Source organism: Rutidosis leptorrhynchoides, chromosome 11 (assembly GCF_046630445.1).
Source record: "Rutidosis leptorrhynchoides isolate AG116_Rl617_1_P2 chromosome 11, CSIRO_AGI_Rlap_v1, whole genome shotgun sequence".
Classification (NCBI taxonomy): domain Eukaryota; kingdom Viridiplantae; phylum Streptophyta; class Magnoliopsida; order Asterales; family Asteraceae; genus Rutidosis; species Rutidosis leptorrhynchoides.
The window spans coordinates 264,283,753-264,308,973 of NC_092343.1; the positions used below are offsets into that span (position 1 = coordinate 264,283,753).

Genomic DNA, 25,221 nt, shown 5'->3' on the forward strand with positions numbered 1-25,221 from the left:
GAAAGAACGACGTCTAGATGACCATTTTAGAAAACATACTTCCACTTTGAGTTTAACCATAATTTTTGGATCTAGTTTCATGTTCATAATAAAAATCATTTTCTCATAATAACAACTTTTAAATCAAAGTTTATCATAGTTTTTAATTAACTAACCCAAAACAGCCCACGGTGTTACTACGACGGCGTAAATCCGGTTTTACGGTGTTTTTCGTGTTTCCAGGTTTTAAATCTTTAAGTTAGCATATCATATAGATATAGAACATGTGTTTAGTTAATTTTAAAAGTCAAGTTAGAAGGATTAACTTTTGTTTGCGAACAAATTTAGAATTAACTAAACTATGTTCTAGTGATTATGAGTTTAAACCTTCGAATAAGATAGTTTTATATATATGAATCGAATGATGTTATGAACATCATTACTACCTCAAGTTTAGTAGGTAAACCTACTGGAAGTGACAAGAAATGATCTAGCTTCAAAGGATCTTGGATGGCTTGAAAGTTCTTGAAGTAGGATCATGACACAAAAACAAGTTCAAGTAAGATTTTTACTCGAATTAAGATAGTTTATAGTTATAGAAATTGAATCAAAGTTTGAATATGAATATTACCTTGAATAAGAAAGATAACCTACTGTATATAACAAAGGTTTCTTGATCTTAGATGATTACTTGGAATGGATTAGAAAGCTTGGAAGTAAATTAGTAAACTTGAAGGGATTTTTGAAGTGTTCTTGAAGTGTTCTTCCTATGATGATTATAGCTTGATTCTTGAAGTGATTTTTGATGAAGATGATGATTAACTACTGTAAAAATACGTTCATAATAGTGTGGGTGTGTTGAGAGAGAATTAGAAAGAGAATTGGAAGTGAAATGGAGTGAATGATGAGTGGTAATTGGTGAGTGGTGAGTGGGGTTAAAAGGAGTTCTAGTTAGTTGACTAGCTCATGGTAGAAGTTAAAATTGATTAGTCATACATGAAATAATCAAGAGTAGAATCCCATGCTAGTTCCTATTGGTATATACCCATAGTAAGTACGTTTTGAAGCTGTGTATAATACGGGTAAAAATACGACTAGAATTCTTGATGAAAGAAAAGAATGGGAAAGTAACTGTAACCATTTTCGTTAAGTATGAGTGTTTTGATATATGTCTTGAAGTCTTACAAAAGTATTTTAATACATCTAAATACACTACATGTATATACATTTTAACTGAGTCGTTAAGTCATCGTTAGTCGTTACATGTAAGTGTTGTTTTGAAACCTTTAAGTTAACGATCTCAATTAATGTTGTTAACCCATTGTTTATTATATCTAATGAGATGTTAAATTATTATATTATCATGATATTATGATATATTAATATATCTTAATATGATATATATACATTTAAATGTCGTTACAACGATAATCGTTACATATATGTCTCGTTTCGAAATCCTTAAGTTAGTAGTCTTGTTTATATGTATATAACTCATTGTTAATATACTTATGGAGATACTTACTTATCATAATCTCATGTTAACCATATGTATATCCATATATATATCGTCATGTCGTTTTTACAAGTTTTAACGTTCGTGAATCGCCGGTCAACTTGGGTGGTCAATTGTCTATATGAAACATAATTCAATTAATCAAGTCTTAACAAGTTTGATTGCTTAACATGTTGGAAACATTTAATCATGTAAATATCAATCTCAATTAATATATATAAATATGGAAAAGTTCGGGTCACTACATAAAGCATCCGTACCCCGGATGGGACTTGCCGAGGTCCATAGATCTATCTTTAGGATTCACGTCAATTAAGGGCCATACCTGTTTCCTAATTATTAGGTTACCAAGCTAAAAAGGGGTGATATTCAATATTCATAATCCAGCCATAGAATGTAGTTTTTGATCACTTGTGTCTATTTCGTAAAACATTAGTAAAATCAGCGCATGTATTCTCAGTCCCAAAATATATATAAAAAGGGAGTAATGTAACTAACAATCATGTATTTTGTAGTAAAAATACATATGACGACATTGAACAATGCAAGGTTGGCCTCGGATTCACGAACCTATATCAATTATTTATATATATTAACACATAATATTAATCAACTAAATTTATAAATTTTATAATGTATTATGATTAATATCCTTTTATATAATTATATTAATACTTATAATAGGTTATATTATATATATGATATATATAATTTAATTAATGTTATAATAATAATATATTAGTTAATATATTAAAACATGGTAGTTTGTAATATTAGTTATATTTATGTTACATGTAATTATATTTTATATAAAGAATTTTTGTTGTAATAATAATAATAATAATAATAATAATAATAATACTAGTAGTAATATTAGTAATACAAATAATAATACTAATAATAATAATGTTATAAATAATAATATTAATGTTAAAAAATAATAATGATGATAACAATAATAACTATGATATTCATAAAATTAATTATATTAGTAATTTTCATAAAAGTAATAATAATGATAATGATAATAAAAATAATGACAATTTTAACAATAATAATGATAGTTTTAATGAAAATAAAATGATAGTTTTTTTTATAATGATAATACTTACATTAATAATTATAATGATAATAATAATAATGTTATTAATAATAATAATACTTATAATAATAATAATAATAATAATAATAATAATAATAATAATAATAATAATAATAATAATAATAATAATAATAATAATAATAATAATAATAATAATAATAATAATAATAATAATAATAATACTAATAACAATAACAATAACAATAACAATAACAATAACAATAACAATAACAATAACAATAACAATAATAGTAATAATATTGAAAACTACCTTTAAAGCTTTTCTAAAAAATGCCCATGACCGGGCTTGAACCCGCGACCTCTCGGTAACCCATCAACACCCTTAACCATCCGAGCTATCATGCTTTTCAGTTATTACTAAGATTTTAATATCTTTTAACTTAGTCTTCCTGTTTTGAAACATCATCTCATCTAAATCATAATCATCTCTATCATCATTCCATTTTTATCATCGTTACCCTAATCTCACCAGCATCACACGTTTATAATTACGTTAAACACATTAATCTCCTTATCATTAAACTATATCATCACCGTTCCTAATCTATCATCATCATAATTATTTTGTGATCACCATCCTTTCATTTACAACATCACCATCATGATCATTCGTGTTTCATTCGTCTCTCCCTCATCAATGATCATCATCATCATCTTATGTATCATCATCATCGTATATTTACATGTATAATATAACTAGCTCTATAATTTGGCCCAACAGCAAGAACTAGTTCTCGGCCCAGCAGAAAATTAAAATGGATCTCGGCCCAACTCCATTAACCAGCCCAACAGAAACATAACTCGTGGCCCAACTGAATAAGCAATTCACGGTTCAAATTCACAAGTCCAAACTCATGTAGGTTTAACGTATGTAAAAATAAAAAGAAATAACTGGAATGTATTATGCTGGTGGGGTTCGATCAAAAAGGGAAAACATAAAGAAAAGATAGCGGAGAAGTCTTCATTATATATCATTATCAATATCCATCCCTCACGTAACCATCATCATCTGATTACTTTATATTTCGTGATTGTTTGAAAGAGAAAACATAACGTAATCCATAACAGCAGCCGTAACAGTAATGGTCATCACAGATTGCAGTTGGTTTCTTGGACAGAAATATAAAAGAGAACTGCAGCAGCTTCCGTAGGTTCCATAGTTCAGTTTGGTGTTCTACATAAACAGAAAAACAGAAGGCGGAGCAGGTATAATTTATAAAATGGAGAAGGTTGTTTTGTTGGGTGTTCTTGTAAGTGAAGATGATGGTGGTGGTTCTATGGAGCTGCAATAATAAAGAAAGTGAAGGTGATGGCGGTGTGGTTGTGGAAATTGATCGAGCATATGAGTGTGTAGATAGAGTAGAGTATGGCCGGTACTCGGACAAAAGCAGTTTTAGGTTTGTGAAGTGATTTCCATTATTTTATGAGGATAGATAGTGGTGATTCAAATGAAAGCTCGATGGAGATGGTCCGGTTGGTGGTGACCAAGAGTTGAATTGAGGTTGTGATAATCATGGTTATGGAGATGATTTAAGTGACGGTTGTTTGTGAGATTGATATGGTAGTTTGTGATTAGTATCGAACAGGAACAAAAACATCGATAAGCAGCACATAATAACTTACAATAGTTTTTATTGTTAGATTAAGCTGAAACATAAACGTTTGCAGCATCATCTTCGATCATAACAGAAAACGGGTAACAGGTAGTAGAAAGAATCATCGAGCAGCAGGTTGTAACAGTTGTGAGTTTTGGTTTGTAACCTGATTGGGATGTACGTGGCAGTAACATGATTCAATGGTGGTGGTTTGATTAACAACTGAACACGAAGACAACAACAGCTTCAAATCTCAGTGTTAGCGTTTGAATCTTGGATTTCATTATCATGGACCGGTGCCAGGTTGGGATGTACGTTTTAATGGGTTTGTTCGACATAAAGGAAATAGACCAAATGGGTTTTCGATTTCATGAAGTTGGTGGTTGTTATAGTGATGGTGGAAGTGGGTTGCAGAGGTGGTAGTCGTAGAAGTGATGTTGGTTGTTTAGTTAGTGTACTAGTCTATATTCCAAAGTATATGTATGGCATATAAATATATATAAGTGTTTCAGTGATATGAAGAGGTCAAAAGACAAAATAGATACAGTAGTTCAATTCATAATTCTAAATATCACGGACATATATAACTATATACGCTGTAGTTAGTGGACGAATGATAACAAAACAACACACTAATATTTCAAATATGGCACAGTAAACATGATATTAATTTACATTCACGGATGCATATAACTATTATACTGCCGACGCTTTTTCACGGAACATTATATCATGCTCCAGTGTTAATCAGTGGCGGACAAAAAGTACTCAGATAAATCCCATATTTTTAAATTAACTATATTTATTTATTTTGGTCATTATGGTATAAAATTCGATCCTTAATTTGTTAAATAAAAATTACATCAACTGTCCCTCTCAATTCTGGGTAAAATATAAAAAGTGTTAAAACTTAACAAATAGTTCCTAAATACATTTTTAATAAGCCTAAAATTTATATAACTCATTTTCATATCACCGTTTATTTTAAAATTACATAAGTTTGAATTTAACTTGCTTAATATCAATCGTAACATCAAACGAGTGTTACAGTCATTTAATATTTATTTTTTATATACATTATTTATATATAGAGATATATTTTAAATAATTATTATTATAATATCCTATTTTTATTTTATTAATTTTTAATAACAACATATAACATTTCAAATTATATTTCGAATTATTATTTATATATACATACACACATATCTATTTACAATTAATTATTCGTGAATCGTCGCGAGCAGTCGAAGGGTAAATGAATACATGAACACAGTTCAAAGTTTTTGAGATTTCTATATTACAGACTTTGCTTATCGTGTCGAAATCATATAAAGATTAAGTTTAAATTTGATCGAAAATTTCCGGGTCGTCACAGAGGAAACCTACAAATGCCCATAACTTTGAAGAATAGATTTATAATCAATAATAATAATTAATAATAATAATAATCCACAGGGACCAGCGTCGTTGATATTTAAAACCACGTGGACGAACCATATAATTTTAAAGAGATAGGGACGAGAGACGTAATTTATAATAAACCACAGGGACCAGCGCCGTTGATATTTAAAACCACAGGGACGAACCATGTAATTTTTAAGAGATATGAAAGAGCGACGTAATTTACAATAAACCACAGGAACCATTGGTGTAATTTACTCTTCATTAAAATAAAGTTTTCACTTTTTTCACACAATTACGGAGGGCTACTTCCCTCCCATATTTCACCCAAAATATTTTAATATTCCCTAAAGCTGTGAACAAATGAAAAATAATAAATTTACATTCAAACGCATTCTCTAGTTCTCCCTGCACTTCCCTACTTCATTGTAGAGTTTACTCTCCAATTTACCAAGCTAACATCTAAAACCATCGGATATGTTTGTTTCTTTGATCTGCGCTTCAGAACACGTTGAAGCATAAAGCTTTTTAGGTATTCTACCAATCCAAATTGTTGATTTTGTTTTCACGCTGAAATTGGGGTCCCACATTGGATAATTCGATTGTTGTATATTACATTCATTTAATCTGTTTACTTTGCATTATTGATTGTTTATATTTAAATAGAAAATTGATGATATTACTTAACATAATATGGGTCCTAAATCGATCTCTTCATATGCAGGTATATACCTTAGGTTTATGTTTATTATTTGTGCATTGTGAACTTTCTCTGTTGAAGTATAACTTTAGAATTAATAATATATAAATGAATGACAAGTGATTATGCTGATAGCATTTGTTATGTTCACATGTTTATGATAAACGATAACCAATTTTATAGGGCTGTGAGAAATCGACATATGTCTGCATAGCTAAAGTGTTAGAAATCGGGTATGAGTTGACTGCCGGATTCGTTCTTGAATCGTGTAATCACTGTCTCTATAAAGTATTTCGACCCTACGATTGCTTTGGTTGCACGAAATCTTTACAGGGATAAGACAAGAACGCAATCAGTGTTTTTGGCAACGAAATCACTGATCAAATTGTTAGAGAATATGTGTGTGTTTCTGTTGGTTTGATGAATGCAGAATGAATGAACAAAAAACGTCCATAAACCGTTATAGGAAAACAGTTAAAACCGAAAGGGTGTAACCCTTCATATTTGACGGGAAAAACTGTTGAATGACACCCCTTGGACCCCGCAAGGGGGCGCAACCCCCTTGACCCCCGCATTTTGCGCGACAGTTACTAGCCAACTTTTACGGGCGTGTACTCCACACTCTCCAAACCCGTTGGTAAGTATAGCTAGCTAACACGACACTAAAATCACCAACATAAAGTTGGTCTACAGGTTAACCTTGAACAAAATCTACAAGTCATATGAAGCAACTACTTCAAGCATAAGGGTTGGTTTTTTGTGATCACCCCCGAGTGTATTGTTGTTTTAAAGCATCAGGACAATTCCTCCACTCCCAATGCATACAACCTATACTCCCGAGCATACCCCTAAAACCGTGTCTCTCCTTGTGTGCACTATATAATATTGCAACATCATGGGCGTTGGGAGATCTCATGTATTCACTTTTGAACAAAGTGATGACACACTTGCCAAAGTAATCTAGACATAGAATAGATGATGACTCACTCATTTGCAAATATTCGTCTCACATATCGGAAGCGGTTCCATACGCCAATTGACATATAGCCGAAGTACATTTTTGTAAAGTAGTAAAAGTAGGCCTACCAATAGCATCATAACGTTGTGTGAAATGACTAAAATATACAGGAATATTAGTACTTTGGTAATTAGTTATACCTTGCACAATTCGAAGGAATAATTGTATCCGCATACGAAAACGCCTTTAAACTTTTTTTGCGGATATATTGGCGACTCACAAAAATAATCACTCCAGAATCGTTCAGCAGCATCTTCACGATTTCTAGGAAAGTCAGCTCGAACCCATGGAATACGCGGTGCGGAATCGACTTCGGACTCATCCTCTTCTATTTGTTGAATAAGTTTAACAAGGGGAAAATATTCCGAATCGAAATTGGAACCACGTAACCTCGAACTCATGAGTAAAAAATGTAAGATTTAAGATGGATGAATATTTGAAGATCTTTAAAAAAAAAAAAATAGATTGATGAGGAAGATGGTTGTGAAGATATGTGTGTGTATGTGGTGTTATATAAATTAATGTTTAAATAAATTTAATTTTGAAAATAAAAAATAATAATTTTAATTCCAAAGGATATCTTTTAAATTACCAGAACGAATCGGAAGCTGTCACGCGTCCCTGACCCTTCCTCACTCTTCTGTTAGATTATCAGCTAACGCCCCCGTTCGTTAGTCTTTGGCGCCACGTTATCGGCGCGAGGGGCTTCAAACTTGGCCAACTCAGTTAACGTGGACCCTTCTAATGCCGCGTTAAAACAAGTCTTATGGGGAACTTTAAAGATTTGACTTTGAGTTGAAAGGATCAAGTGACGTATTAGTAATTATAAATAAAACGAAAAATAAATAGTAAATAAATAAAATTTGAATGAGATATCAAAATTTAATTGAGCGTTAACTATATCTTTTATCCGTGGAAAAAAACCTTGCTATATTAATTGAGCGTTAAATACAATTGAGATGTTAAAATTCGGGTATTGTTAACTTACCATGTATAACTAACCCGTGCTAAATTAGCTCCGTTTGATAATCCGGTAGGTATTGTCAACTTACCATTAATAATTAACCAAATTGCCGCTAATTTATTACCATCATTTCATTACTAAAATATCATTTCCTTTTCAAGCTCCTTGATTTATTATTATTATTATTATTATATATATATATATATATATCATGGACACTTTTTTCACTCCATATATTCGTTTCTGTTATTCGGATTCAATTTCTGTTCATCTTCCTTGTGAAATTTCATTCATTTCTTTTGCTTCATCAGGTACTCGATTTCACTTTAATTATATCCGTCATTTTATTTGATTACCCTACTATTTATGCTGTTAGTGTATTTCGCATTTTAAATTGAATCAATGTGGATGTTGGTAAAGCAAGTTATTTGAATTCCGATGTGTCGTTAGTTTGTATAATCGTATTCTAAAGTGCACGAAAGGTCGAAAGGTGTTTGGTGAATTGTCTGACTGAAACTTTTTACTTCCAGCCACCATGAATCAAGTGGTTTACTGCTCAGGACGAAGCATATACCTTGATCAATTCTACTGTATTATAATGTTATATACATGCTTCGTAAATCATGCTACCATCACTTTAGATAACAGAGGTTACTATATTTGTGCACCTTTAGTTTGTTAACCTGCAAGAATTTGTTAGAAATATAACAGCCACCAGTCTTTTTTTTTTTTTTTTTTTTTTTTTTTTTTTTTTTTTTTTTTTGTTGAACCTATGTTAGCCTATTACATCAAATGTGATTTTTTGAATATTCTGTTGAGATTGGACCCACTTTTTCATAATACATAGCACCAAACTCTGTATATGTATATGCATCGTTGTATGTTCATGTTATGTTTTGTGGAACTTACTATATGTGTTATCTCATTGTTCTGTGGGTCGTCCACATTTTGTTTTTTAAAAAATTCTAATTATATCGATGCATATGTATAAACCATTTTAGCACCGATTACTAATTAGCTTTCATGTTTAATCTTGTCCTTAAACAGCACTTCATGACTTCACACCTTCAGTCTCCATTAGCTACCTATTCAATACCACTTTCGAGACACTGTTCATCTTTTGGCTGCTATCCTGCGCCCATTTGGTCCCTATCACTACTCTAGGTACTTTTTAGTTTTTGAGCATTTTCTTTTAAGTTATTGATGTGTGTGTGGTGTGTTTTATTGTTGGGCTTTTGATTATTTCACTATGATGACTCATGACCGGTTCAGAGCTTTCATGATTGAAACTAACTTGTAAACTTCTTGGTACTTATAATGATTTTGTTTAGAGTAGATACGTTAACTAGACTGATATATCAATAATAGCTACCTTAAATATTCAATGACACTTTCTGCTTACATCTTTTTGACGTTTTGTTAACTACAAGGGGTGTAGACGATTCATGCAGCTCGTTGATGATATATTTTGTCTTTGTATCTTGCAGCTCGTTGGTGAATTAATTTTTTCTTCGTCTATATCATACAAGAAGATGGACACCTCAGATGAATATAAATCGTTGTGGACAATCTCAGCCGTTCACTCTCCTCCATTGCTCCTCTCCCCTACCACCACTGTTAGAAATCGGATATGAATTGACTGCCGGATTCGTTCTTGAATCGTGTAATCACTGTCTCTATAAAGTATTTCGACCCTACGATTGCCACAGTTGCACGAAATCTTTATAGGGATCAAACAAGAACGCAATCAGTGTTTTGGGCAACGAAATCACTGATCAAATTGTTAGAGAATTTGTGTGTGTTTCTGTTGGTTTGATGAATGCAGAATGATGAACAAAAACGTTCATTAAACTGTTATAGGAAACAGTTAAACCGAAAGGGTGTAACCCTTCAATTTTGGCGGGAAATTCGGGTATACCAAAAGATGCAACTATTCGCTTATACTCATTCGGATGCAACGTTTCTATGTAACGAATAGTGCAAATTCTGTTGAGGTTTCGGGGCGCTGCCCCGAGCCCCGCGAGGGGCGCTGCCCCCTCGACCCCTGCCCGCTCACCTGGGAGCGGGACCCCAGCCAGGGGCGCTGCCCCTTGGACCCCGCCAGGGGCGCTGCCCCTTGGACCCCGCAAGGGGGCGCAGCCCCCTTGACCCCCGCATTTTGCGCGACAGTTAGTAGCCAACTCTTACGGGCGTGTACTCCACACTCTCCGAACCCGTTGGTAAGTATAACTAGCTAACACCTGCATTCAAGTAAATCGCAACTAACTAAAATGTACGTTGGAAGACACTAAAATCACCAACAACCACCAATGAAATCGGACCGTTGATTTTCAATACATCTTTAAAACCACGGGCCCACCATCTTCTCTTCACATTACCTTCCATTTCTCCTCAAATCCCTCCTTTCTCTAACGTTTCCCTCTCTAATTTTCTAAGTACATCATCTTCTTTAATACTCCCTTCAACCGCAACTTCTATTGCCTCACAACTCACATCGTGTATCTCACTACCCGATAGACTTGTAACACACAACTCCCTTCAGTTGCTTCGATGCCCAGGCTTGAATTCGATTCTCGCATTCTTTCCTACCGGTTCCAACTCTGATCAAATTGGGTTTCTTATATTATCTGTTGAGAATTCAAGGCTGAATGTTAGAGGTGATTCTGGTGAAAATGGAGTTTTTGCACTGAAAAATGTGGCGAGTCATCGGATTGTAAAGATGTTAGTGTCCCCAATTGATGATTATGAATTTATTTCAGGTAATCAGTTTGTTAATTTGAATAGACATAACTATTGTTGAGTTATCATCTTCATAATTTGTGAACACTTTAACCATTGCAACATTATAATAAAATAAGTAAATTATCTTTATTGGCACTATAACATTCAACGGGTCAAAATCGGTTATAAGTCGGATTTAGTCCGTCAAAGACAGATTTACCCGGTCAAAGTTGGTCAATGTCATAGTTGGTTAACATTATAATTATAATATGAATTAAAGTGTTTTGGAGTACACAATTGAACTATTATGTTTATATTCCAGACAAATTTTTGTGCATCAACTGATTGGTTTAACTTTTTAATGTTGACTACTTGTTTCAGGTGTTTCTACAGTTGGGTACTTGTTGGCTTGCACTACTTATTCTGTTCATTACTACAAGATCACGATGGAGTACACTGATAAAATTACACCGCAGCTGGAATTAGTTGGTAAGATGAATTTTAAAAGTTCTGCAGTTGTTGATGCTTCTTGGAGCCCACACGTGCCCGAACAGAGTTTGGTCTTGCTAGAAAGTGGTGATTTATTTTTGTTTGATTTGGGATTTAGCTTTGAACCCTCGGTCTCATCTCCAACTTTTAGCTGGAAGAAATTAAAAGCTGTATGGGATGATTCCGTTATTTCTGATAAAGGAGGTTGGTTGGGTTGTGATTTCAGTTATCATCCAAAAATCCTGATTGTTGTTCATTCAATGATGGTTTTTCTTGTTGACTCGTCACCTGTGAATTCTCCATTGTTAAAACATGTTGTTACCCCGTTGTTAAAACCCGAAGATAACGATACCTTTCTCGCATTCTCGATTGCTGCTGCTCCTGATCAATTCTTTTTCACCGTGGCTACAAATCACAACGTTCTCCTTTGTGATATAAGAAAACCGATGACTCCTGTTTTACGTTGGAAGCATAATGTTGCTCAACCGAGCTGTATTATTGTTTCTAGTCTGTCTGCGTTAAGATCACACTCCGAGGATGTTACTTATAATTCGGCTTCTGAAACGGGTTTTGGTATTTTATTGGGTTCTTTTCTGAATGGTGAGTTTAGTATTTTTTGCTATGGCCCACATGTTAGAGAGTCGGTTTCTTCATCTTTTTATGCATGGGGACTCCCTTCTGATCTCTCGTTACTTACCGATGAATGTCGTTGTTGTAGTTGTCTTTTAAAAGAAGAGTTCGTTAAGGACCGACTTCCAAATTGGGTTAGTTGGCAACAAAAGAAAGAATCCATTTTGGGTTTGGGTATGCTTCATAGCAATATTTCTTCTCAATTGTATGATCCTGATATGTACGGTGGGTTCACGCTTATTACGTTAACGTCATCCGGAAATCTTGAAATACATAGATATTGTGCCTCGTGGGATTATTTAAAAACCTTAAGAAAAGGTCACTATCTGCAACCTTTAGGTTTAGAAGATTATGATTTGTGTGAAAAGGGTGAGGAGGGATATAACTATAAGTTCAAAAAGGTGTTTCAATACTTGAAACTTGATTTTCTTGAAGGGTATTTGAAATCCGATCTTGCTCAAATTGTGAGCAACAAATTAGTTAAAAACCCTTACCATGAAATCCAAGAGAAACTTATGTTCACGAAAGAGTTTCATGAAAAGATATGTCAAAAAGTGAACATGTTTGGAATGAACGGGGATCTAAGTGTTCACGATGTTTATAAAGACGTTACCTCGCCAACCAGTATACATGAAATTGCTTTAAGGAGAATTTGGGCAAATCTACCCAAACACTTATTAAGATTTGCTTTTGCTAATTATTCAGATCTCGCCCGAGAACTTAAAAACGTACCGTTTGAGTTCTTGGAAGTTCCATGCATGAAGCCTCACTTACCTCCCTTTTTGTTTCGGGATCCGTCATCTCGGAGTAGTAAGTGGTCGGATAAACAAAAGCCGACCGATTCTTTAGTGGGTCCCGTTATTCCCCTTCCGCTTTTGATAACGTTTCATGAAAACCACATGCAAAAAGAAGAAGATAACGTACCTGCTGCTGCTGCAGACTCCGAAATAAATATCGAGTGTAGTCGAGTAATGAGGGTAGCTAATCAAGTTGCTTCTCAAAGTTGTGACAATGATCCTATGGATGATGATAAAGAAGACGTGTTTGATGGTTCAAAACAACCGTTTGCTTCGTATAAGATTAAGAAAGATTCAATGATGGATGATTCTAATCATACGAAGATGGTCTTCAAAGTTGGTGAAAAGGATGTTGTAAACGTGATTTTTGACTTGAATTGCCCGGTACAATTAAGATTCAACAAACCACTGAAAAGTTTCGGGTCAAATGAATTGAATGCGTACAAGCTTCTGAAGGCACAATGTACCAATTTTAAACAAGATTGTAGTAGCTACCAAGATTACTTGACCAAGTCTAATATCAAGTAATTCTATGTTTTCTGTTGAGCAATATTATTTCTTTTTTGGTAAATTTAGATTTGTTATTGATTAATGATTCATTTTGCTTAACTACTTTTGCCTGATTAGCTAGAGTTTGGTTGGTCAGTTGAGGTGAGCAGCTTAACTAACTCCTTATTATTTATATATACTTCGATCGCTTACGTGAACGTGAATTAATGGATGTAAATATCAATATCAGATTATCAGCTACATAAGAATCTTACGCAGACATAGAGTTTGAATCATAAATTGGTGGCTCACTTAGGCCTACGCGCTGGGTTCAAGTGTTTTCTTGGAATTTACACTTCTGTGATTTGGTTAATTAATAGGCGTGTTTTTTTCCTTTTCCTTTCGGAGGTCTGAATGTGAACTTTAGCACTACAGATTCTACAAATATCAAGTTGACAACTTGTTCGATGTAAAAAGAAACATCTTAGTTATGTTTTCTTAAACTGATCAGCTTGTTTAATTTTTTTGTTGTTGTTATTTTGATTCGAAAGTGATCAATTTCATGTCACATAATCACTTATTTCAGCACCAAAAACTATAGATTATAAGACCCTTTTTTAGTGGTGATGGACAAATTAGGCGTAGTAGGGGGTGGGGTGTGTGGCGCTGTGGCAGTTGTGTTGGTAAACTGGAAAATAGTGAGGTGACGTGTTGAGTGACGTGTTAGGGTGATGTGTCAAAATATGATTGAAAATTGGGTGAAGAAAAAAAAGAAAAAGATAAATATTAATAGTATATTAAATAGTATAAAAAGTATATAAAATAATATTAAATAATAATTAAAAAATCTACACGCCTTTGAAATCTTCCGGTGCTCCTTGTAGCACGCAACCTTGAACTTTTTCCTAACATGCCGCATTAGTGGCGTGTTGAGTCTGTTTTTGCTCCTAACACGCGTTATTGATGGTCTGAGTCTTGTGGATGATGTGTAGCTAACTTAATTTTATCCTTTTCTTATGTACAACATTGTGTTTATTGTGTTTTGTTGATTCACGATACTTCATCAGCACATTCATGGCAGGGCACTTCATATGGGATAAAAGCTTCTACGCGTGTAGACCTGTAAAGAAAAACGCGAAAGACGCTTAGACCGTCTCTAACGTTCGCGTGCTACACTCGATGTGCCATCAACACGCCTCCAACACGTGGTTAACGCGGGGTGTTGGAGGGTATAGTCTTCAGCGTGCTCGTTTCCAACACAGTTCAAAATGATGCTTGCCGCATGACGTGTTCGATGCATATTGGCCAATTCAAATGTAAAGGATATATGAGAATCGAATAAATAAACAAAATAAATAAATTAAATTAAATCAATAAAACACTCCTCTATATATACACCTCAAACATATATACTTTTTCACAACTCAAACACTTCATCTCATATTCATTTTCAAACACTTTATCTCACAAAATTATTAACAATGTCAAACCCGAACGAGTGGTCAGTGTTTAACAACATTTGAACCGGCAGCGGCGAGCCGACAACACCCGGTTTGTCATCTTTAAACCAATCCCGACCTGGGCTTTGTTTTTCCAATTATACAACTAGCTCGTTCAATATGAATATGAACCCACAAGAAGTTGAACAACAAATCTAGCAACCACAATAATTTCAAAAATTACAAGTAATTCAAAGAGAACTCGGGTTATCCCCACATCCACGTTTTCAATCACAAACACAACCACAAACTGAATCACAACCCGAAGTGGAACCCGAACCCGAACAAGGCAGTGGTGCGAGGAGAAGAAGAAGTCACCAACGTAAAGACAAACAAAAGGCACGTGAACCGTGTCAAAAAAGAATTTGGACATCGACCGAAGAAGTTTGGTTGGCGAAATGTTGGCTTGATGAGTCCGAGAATATGATTGTCGGAAAATCTCAATAATATGTTGGCTTGATGCGTCCGAGAATCTGATTGTCGGGAAAATGGCGTTATGTGGATAGGAGGTGCAAAGCTTTTCAAGGCTATTATGAGGCCGAAAAACGCAATCCAAGGCGTAGTGGAAAAACTGAAAAATGCTTTTGTTAGGCTGCGGTAAAAGCGTATTGTAATAGTGAGTTGAAAACTTGGACGTTTAAAGATGCAAGAGAGTTTTTGAAAGACAAAACGAAGTGGCTTGCGCCTGCTGCGGTTGGTGGAACTGTTTATGGTAAAGGCGTGTGTGGAGAGGATGAGGAGGATGATATCGGGCAAAAAGTCACATTTTTACCCCCTAAATTAAGCCCTAAAACAATAAAGATTAAAACTTTGTCGGCAAAATTATCGCTTTTTCGGTTGATTTTGTAGACTAAGTAATTACAAAGGCGATGCAAAAAGAATAAAGTAAAACAGAGCTAAAACGAAGATTCTAGAGCGAAAACGGTGAAAGACAAGAAATCAAGTTACGATCCGGTGAATCAAGGCTGACCAGCACCACATACGGGCGGCCATACGGGCTGCCATACGGGCTGCCAATATGGAGTACGGTGATGGTTATGCGAGGTGTATACGAAATAGTTTATATTTTACTAGGAAAAACTATTAAATACGATACAATTTTACACAAGATATTTATTTATTTATAGAATGGATATACTTAAACCTTGCTACAACACTTATAGGCAGTGTACCTAATCGTAAAGTAGTGTAGTTTTTAGTAAGTCCGGTTCGTTCCACAGGGAAATCTTTAAACAAAGCTCAACGCTATATTAGTTTACTTTTATAAAAATACAAACATATATATAAGTAATATTATTATTATAAAGGGGGTTTTTACCGTTTAATGACCGGTTTGTCGATTTTAAGACTTTAGTCGCAGTTAAAACCTAATGTAAAATATAAAATAAATACAAGACTTAAATTAAAGCGTAAAGTAAATAACGATAATGAAATTGCGAATAATAAAAGTGCGATAAAATAAACTTGCGATAATTAAAAAGTACGATAATTAAAAGTGCGATTAAATAACAATAAATAAAAGTGCGATAATTAGAAGTGCAATTAAATATAAAATAAAGGAAATTAAATATGAAATAAAAGAATTATGCTTATTTAAACTTCCGTAATCATGATGTTCGACGTGTTGATTTTAGTTTTATGCCCCATGGGTTAATTGTCCTTTGTCCTGGATTATTTAATATGTCCGTCTGGTTTTTGTCCAAAACAGTCCATCAGTCATAAATATAAAGTGCGAGTGTCCTCGTCAAATTATTATTATACCCGAAGTTAAATATTCCAACTAATTGGGGATTCGAATTGTAACAAGGTTTTAATACTTTGTTTAATGAATACACCAGGTTATCGACTGCGTGTAAACCAAGGTTTTACTACTTTGTTAACAATTACACCAATTACCCTTGAATGTAATTTCACCCCTGTTTTAATTATTCTAGTGGCTATTAATCCATTCCCGTGTCCGGTTAAATGAACGATTATTCGTACATATAAATACCCCGCCCATCGTGTCCAATCGAGTGTATATGGTAATTTATAGGGACGCCCAATTGTAAATCTTTATATTAACATTAACAAACTATCATTTAGTTAAACAAATATAAAGCCCATTAATAGCCCATAGTCTAATTTCCACAAGTGTCGTTCTTTTGTCCAAACCCCAATTATGGTACAAAGTCCAATTACCCAATTTTAGTAATTAGTCCAACATCATGATTACTTCGTTTTAAATAAGCATAATAATAACTTAGCTACGAGACATTAATGTAAAAAGGTTGAACATAACTTACAATGATTAAAAATAGCGTAGCGTTACACGGACAGAATTTCGACTTACACCCTTACAACATTCGCTAACATACCCTTATTATTAGAATTAAAATTAAAATTAAAATATAAATTATATATATATATATATATATATATATATATATATATCGTTTACGTATGATAAGAGAAGAAAAAGATTATGAATTGCGATCAGAATTCGGTTGCTTTTATAGGAAAAGTCGAATTTTGGGGCTCCGCGACTCGCGGTAAAATCCTCTTCAAACTCCGCGAGTCGCGGAGAATGAATTTACAGCTCACACCCTTGGAGTCTTTCTCTGCCGACGGTTTTATAATATATATATAATATATATATAATTAATATAATTAATTATATATTATATTATATTTATATGCCTAGTTAACTTGTAATTTTTAGTCCGTTGCGTCGAGCGTTAAGAGTTGACTCTGGTCCCGGTTCCGGATTTTCGAACGTCCTTGCGTACAATTTTATATTTTGTACTTTGCGTTTTGAATCTTGTACTCTTGTAATTTTGAGACGTTTCTTATCAATAATTGGAACCTTTTTGATTGTCTTTTGTACTTTTGAGCTTTTTGGTCGTTTGCGTCTTCAATTCGTCGAATCTGTCTTTTGTCTTCACCTTTTATTATTTAAACGAATATCACTTGTAAATAGAACAATTGCAACTAAAAGCTTGTCTTTTTTTGAGGAATAATGCTATGAAATATATGTTCGTTTTTAGCATTATCAAATATTCCCACACTTGAGCGTTGCTTGTCCTCAAGCAATTTCGTCTTGAAATACAAGAATCACTTCTTTATTCTTCACACTTTGTACATCAGTGATTTCTATACGGCGGTATAAACAATGGTAGTAACGATATGGTTTACAGTCCCACATGACTATAAAAATTTAGATCCATTAAGGAAATTGGATCTTTATGAAAACATTTGATCTTTTGAAATCTAGTTTTTTACCCTAGATAAGTTTTCCGGAATAACCCTTTACCGGTGTTTGCAAAATATTTTTGTGGGTTTGGTGTGATGACCCGGGAATTTCCGACCAAATTTAAACATAATCTTATATGATTCGACTCGATAAGCAAAGTCTATTAAACCGAGTCTCATTATGTTTGAACTATTTCATGATAACATTTGACCTTTAACTATTTCCGACGATTCACGAACCTTTAATTGTAACTAAGAATGTAAATATAAATAATTATATATAAAACTAATTATATTAGTATTAATGAACTATTAAGTAATTTTGTTATTATAAAAGATAACATTTAATAACTAAAGATTTTTATTTTGAATATATATAGTATATTGTATATAAATGATTCAAACATATTTTACCAACGTTATCAAAATATTAAATGTACAATGTTATACTTTGTAGTTAATTGTTTAATATACATAATTAATCATCTACTCAACATTTAAAACATGATTTTATATATATGGTAGTATACATATATACATAAATATAACTATATATATATGATTTTATACATAATTATTATATTATGTATATGTAGAAATTTATAATATATCTATGATGAAATAATGTACTATTTTAATAAATATATATAATACTTACATATATAAAACATTTATATTTTTCATAATTACATACATAAGTATAATATAATTAGTATGTAAATAAATATTATAATATATTTATATTAAAATGCATAAATATATAATATTCAGTATATGTTACAATACATATTACATAATTATTAAATATTACATAATAATAGATGATATTAATAAATTAAATTTAAATACAAATATAGTTGTTGTAGTAATGTTATTTGTATCGTCAAATATCAATATTTGTATTCATAATATCACTTTATATCATATAAAGATGAAATTGGATGTATAAATTAGATTATTATTACTAATATTATTATTATCGATAAAATATTAATATTATCATAATTAGTATGGTATTATTATTATTATTATTATTATTATTATCATTTTTTACAATTATTATTATCATTAATATTATATTTATCATTATTATTAATTTTATTAATATTATTAGATATTAATAGTATTGTTATTATATATTATTATTATTAATTAAAAAAAATAGTAGGGATCTATATTATACGCTTGACCTCTGTATCCTTTATCTCTATTATTATTATTTTTTTTGTTTCTTTCCTGCTCCAAACTCGTGAACCTGTGTTCACATTTTCTCCATTTTTTATCAACCGATCTCTATTATTACAAAATGATTATGTATAATTGCAAATCAAATAAAAAGGAAATCCAATGGGATTAAAGAGCACAGCGATATTTTTTTTTTCTTCTTCTCTGCACGCTCCAATTTTTTTTCTCTTAATTCAATTTCGAATAAAGTTTCAAAATCTAAAAATGCAGAAAGGTTAGAAATCTTTCTTTGAATCTATCTGCAAAATCTCAACTCTCAAATCTTTATATCGATCTTGAATTTTGAAGTCAAAGTTTAGTTTAAAAAAAGTCAACAATTGTTCTTGAGACAAATTCGCGTTCGTGTATATGTTTCTGATCAAATTGACGATTCCAGTAGTTTTTATACATGTTTAGAAAACTATTTCGTGTTATAAACATTATCTATAATGTTATCTATTACGAAATCAATTTTTTTTGTTTTGTTCCAAGAACCGACGCTGCAGTAGGCCTTTAGTGTTTTTTTTTTATTTTAGAACCCAAATTATTTTTTTTTCTGTAATGTTTTGAAGCTTTAAAAGGAACCCTGATTTTTTTTTTTTTTTTTTTTTTTTGGTTATTGATGTTTTGTTGAATCCATGAGACTTGTGGAGAAGAAGAGGAATAGAAGAAAAACAGTTTATATATAAAATTTAAATTCGATATTAGTACAGAGAATCAGAATTGGTGGGATGGTCGAGAGTGTTTGCGTGTGAGCATGTGGTCACGAGATCGAGTCCAGAGGACGGTAGTTTCTTTTTTTTTTTTTTTTGAAACTCTTTTCATGTGAGGTAGTTTTCTTTTCTAATTTTATTATTGTTATTATATATTAATTATTATTAGTATTATTATTATTATTGTGATTGTTTTGATTGTTATTGTTATTGTTATTATTAGTATCATACTTGTTATCATATTTGAAAGTATTATAGACATTACTATTATTATTATGATAAGTATTAATAATATTATTATTAGTAATAAACTTATCATTTTAGTATTTTATCATCATTAGGATTATGATTATCATTATTATTATTATGAAGGAAATAAAAATATATTATTATCATCAATATTAGAATTTGTACCGGTTTATAAATAATAGTATCATCAGTACATTTACAATTAATAATATCATATTTATCAGTATCATCATTAATATTTACTAGTATTATTATGATTATCATTTATCATTTTATAAATATTAGAACCCTTATTATTAACATAAGTATGGTATTAGTATTAGTATTAATATTATTTTAGAGTTATTATTATTAGTATCATTAACAGTTATCATTTTCATTTTTTTTGCTATTAGTATTATCATTATTAATAAAATTATTATTATTATTAGTAAATCATTATTATCTAAATTATTATTTTAACAAATAAATCTTTTGTACACTATATATATACTTATGGTATATACTAGGATTGTATTAATAATTCACATAACAAACTAATAAAATTTCATAAATACAATACTAACCACAAATATATGTATATAAATATATTAATGTCACTATTTATATAAACGTAAATCATTATAGATATATATACATAAAATCGATATATATATATAAAATATAACTTAAAATATAATATAAGTATACGTTTTAAAATAAAGGTTAGAATAAATTCTACAAAACTATAATATATAAATAATACATATTAATAAATGAAATTTTGTAACTTACATTATACGTATTAATATATACACAATTGATATAGGTTCGTGAATCCGAGGCCAACCCTGCATTGTTCAATGACGTCATATGTATTTTTACTACAAAATACAGTATCGTGAGTTTCATTTGCCTTTTTACCCTTTATATTTTTGGGCTGAGAATACATGCGCAACTTTTATAACTGTTTTACGAAATTGACACAAGTACGTGAAACTACATTCTATGGTTGGATTATCGAAGTCGAATATGCCCCTTTTTATTAAGTCTGGTAATCTAAGAATTAGGGAACAGACACCTTAATTGACGCGAATCCTAAAGATAGATCTATCGGGCCCAACAAGCCCCATCCAAAGTACCGGATGTTTTAGTACTTCGAAATTTATATCATGTCCGAAGGAGGATCCCGGAATGATGGGGATATTCTTATATATGCATATTGTTAATGTCGGTTACCAGGTGTTCAATCCATATGAATGATATTTTTGTCTCTATGCATGGGACGTATGTTTATGAGAAATGGAAATCTGAAATCTTGTGGTCTATTAAAATGATGGAAACGATTGTTTAAGTTAAACTAATGAACTCACCAACCTTTTGGTTGACACTTTAAAGCATGTTTATTCTCAGGTACGAAAGAAATCTTCCGCTGTGTATTTGCTCATTTTATAGATATTACTTGGAGTCATTCATGGCATATTTCAAAAGACGTTGCATTCGAGTCGTCGAGTTCATCAAGATTATTATCAAGTCAATTATAGTTGGATATATTATGAAATGGTATGCATGCCTGTCAACTTTCGATGTAATGAAAGTTTGTCTTTTCAAAAACGAATGCAATGTTTGTAAAATGTATCATATAGAGGTCAAGTATCTCGCGATGTAATCAACTGTTGTGAATCGTTTATAATCGATATGGACTTCGTCCGGATGGATTAGGACGGGTCTTCACAGTTGGTATCAGAGCGGTGGTCTTAGCGAACCAGGTCTTGCATTAGTGAGTCTAACTGATAGTCGTTAGAATGCATTAATGAGTCTGGACTTCGACCGTGTTTGCATGTCAAAAGTTTTGCTTATCATTTAGTGTCGAAAAATTATTTACTTATCATCCTTAAAGTCTAAGACACGTCTTAATGCCTTTATTGCATAGACAGTGTATAGTTAAATTCATATCTTAGCGTATCTGTTATTGTTACCTTTGCCTGACAGCTTCCGTAGATTCCTCCGTAGCTTATGGGATTTTAGTATTATGTATGCATATGTAAATTATGTATTGCAGGGTACTAATCTACATCCTATAATCTATTTCTTATCGAAAATCCTTCATCTGATCGTACGAGATGAATCCCTCAACCAGTTCGAGTCCATCTGATTTCGATAGCTATTTCGATAGTTATTCCGACAGCTATTTCGATATGGATTTCCACTCGAGCTCCGAAAGCAGAGTAACCGGAATGAATCGATCAATTAGCCATCATCTATTCTGAATGAATTGGAGATGGGTTCGTAGTCGACTTAATCAATGGAAACGCGAAGAAGGCGATCATTTCCACTAACCAAATTCACCTCTTGACAATGGACCTAAAACGTTTACCGGCGAACCTGTTCGAGACACCATTTTCTCTCTCATTTCCAAAGTATCTCATCACGATCATATACTATCTCAGATTCTAAACCTCATTCATCCGCTCGTCCGAACCGACAATCATCCCGGTGTAATAGAAGAAGTTAACGAACTTCGCGCATAAGTTGTAGTCTTGGAAAATATGGTGCAAAACGTACCAGCTTCATCCAAATCACCGGCACCAACGGTACCACCAACAACCCAAATTTCAATATCACATGCCTCAACATCTCAATCTATACCTCGAGTATAATCATCATTCTACATGACATTCTACATCAGTTATCTTCGTTCGACATGGTGATTATGTAACCTCTAATGTTTTAGAGATTATTTATTCTAGTTCCAACTGAAAACTAAATGAGTTTAATATCATGTTAACTCATTAAATTCATGATTACATCTGAAGAAAATATATATGTATATATGTTTTCATAAAGATTGTAATTAAAAATTCTTTTGTACAAACTGTTAATAATAAAAATATTTTAACGGGTAGGTAATACCCGAGGAATATTTAAATTTCAGATTAATAAGTTACACTGTATATTCTTCGAATCTGATTCAACAGTTATTCACTATCCTATTTACAACCACCGGGATAGTTATCCGTTCACCAAAGAATAACTATTTTCATTCAAATTCAATTTCATATTTGAATTTTGACCTATCAGAATCCAACAAGTGGCATAATGAAGAAATAATGGACACAATAAAAATTGATTAGAAACAGACTAATTAACAATATTAAATTTTATTAAGAAACCACGCTAACAAAATCCTAGCTAACTGTTAATTCCGTATTACATTTTATTTATCGCAATTTATTTATCGCAATTTATTTTATCGCAATTTATATTCTCGCAATTTTATTTATTGTCATTTAATTTCTGTTATTTACTTTACGCACTTTATTTATCGTCATTTAATTTCTGTTATTTATTTTACGCACTTTAAATATCGGGACACGTATACAAGGTTTTGACATATCATATCGACACATCTATATATATTATTTGGAATCACCATAGACACTCTATATGCAGTAATGATCGAGTTCTCTATACAGGGTTGAGGTTGATTCTATAATAATATATATACTTTGAGTTGTGATCGAGTCTGAGACATGTACACGGGTCACGATACGTATTAATTAATTCAAATATTATATATTAAACTATATATGAATGATTGCACTGTCAACTGTGGACTATCGACTGTGGACTAATAACATTGGACAATTAAAATGAATTAAAATATTGAATATAACATATGAAACTAAACAATTCTTCAAGTTTGCCACTTGATTTCGTCTTAAACCTCATTTGTATCTTCACGATTACATTCTGCGTTCAAACCTTTCATGATTCTTGAAAACACCTCAATCGATAGGATGAATCAACCGCACTTCATCTACGGAAGGAAAGATTTATGCATATAGTTATGCACCTGAGAAACTCTCGGCAATTGAGTAAAAGTTCAACACGTAGCCGCGTCAGATCCTTTGGCATTTATTAACAAAAACAACTTTGCGATCCCTTTTCAAAATTAGCCAATTTTGTCACAACTCCAACAAGTCAACTTCGACTTTTCGTACGAAACAACCTTATTATAACGTTTATATATACGCGTGCTCTTTTATTGTTACCAGGTAACCTTTCATATTCCATCATATTACCATCAGCGTTTAATCATCTAAAAACACAATTCTCCTGAAACCACCTCGGATTAATAACCGATGATTCAGATATCATAGCATTAAATGCAGAGGAAACAGAAAAATGGTAGATGGTCTAAACGGACAAAAGTTTGATGATAAAGAAAGGAGTGTTAGGAACGCTCGATAGAAAATTGGGTATTGAAAAACAGATTGAGTTACCCATGAAGGAGACCAAGGACAAATACAAGGACCAAATCCTATATTCAAAGGATTCAGGTAATTCTGGATCCGTTGAAATCTTTAGAGAATATCTTGCTCCGAAGTCATGTTAAAATCTTGCGGAAAATCTTTCTCCATCAACCGTCGAACTTAGAAATTCCAAAATATCATCATCAATATCTTTGATATTTCTGAGGATATTTTCATAAATATTCTCGTCCGAAATTATATACCTCTTCGTACTTCCTGTGTATCAATATATTGGAAACATTCAATAGAAAATATAGTACCGAAAAGCAGATTATGCGAAACTATGAAGAAAGCCGTGGATAAATCACAAAGAATAAGTTTGACTTCAAAGAATCCAAATAATTCAATGTCTGCTAAAGTCTATAGTGAATAACTTGCTCCTTACTCTAAACCCTTGCAGACAATAGTTTCTATCATCCTATGATCTTAGATATTCTGAGATATTATCGTACCTTTCATTATAAATATCCTCCATATTTCTGGAGATATTTTTATAACTATTCTTATCTGAAATCATTAATCTTTTCGTGCTATCAGTATTACATCATATAGAAACTGTTAGTTTCTATATTATGTAAATTT

The 25,221-nt window shown here is 32.1% G+C and overlaps 1 protein-coding gene across 1 annotated transcript; it reads left to right on the forward strand.

Moving 5' to 3' along the window:
- The first annotated feature begins 8,837 nt into the window (after positions 1–8,837).
- On the forward strand, positions 8,838–14,577 carry LOC139875504 (uncharacterized). The gene is made up of 7 exons (XM_071862840.1): positions 8,838–8,975; positions 9,082–9,096; positions 9,790–9,918; positions 10,128–10,214; positions 10,587–11,061; positions 11,405–13,463; positions 14,496–14,577. Exons 1-7 carry the CDS (start codon positions 8,838–8,840, stop codon positions 14,575–14,577), a joined length of 2,985 nt encoding a protein of 994 aa, XP_071718941.1.
- Positions 14,578–25,221: the final 10,644 nt, after the last annotated feature.

What these genes read in the sequence shown, in the direction of transcription:
- LOC139875504 (XM_071862840.1), top strand. Translation starts at nt 8,838, where the DNA reads ATGAATCAAGTGGTTTACTGCTCAGGACGAAGCATATACCTTGATCAA. An exon ending in TCCTCTCCCCTACCACCACT is followed by an intron (nt 9,919 to 10,127) that starts GTTAGAAATCGG and finishes TGATGAATGCAG; the next exon opens with AATGATGAACAAAAACGTTC. An exon ending in TGATTATGAATTTATTTCAG is followed by an intron (nt 11,062 to 11,404) that starts GTAATCAGTTTG and finishes TACTTGTTTCAG; the next exon opens with GTGTTTCTACAGTTGGGTAC.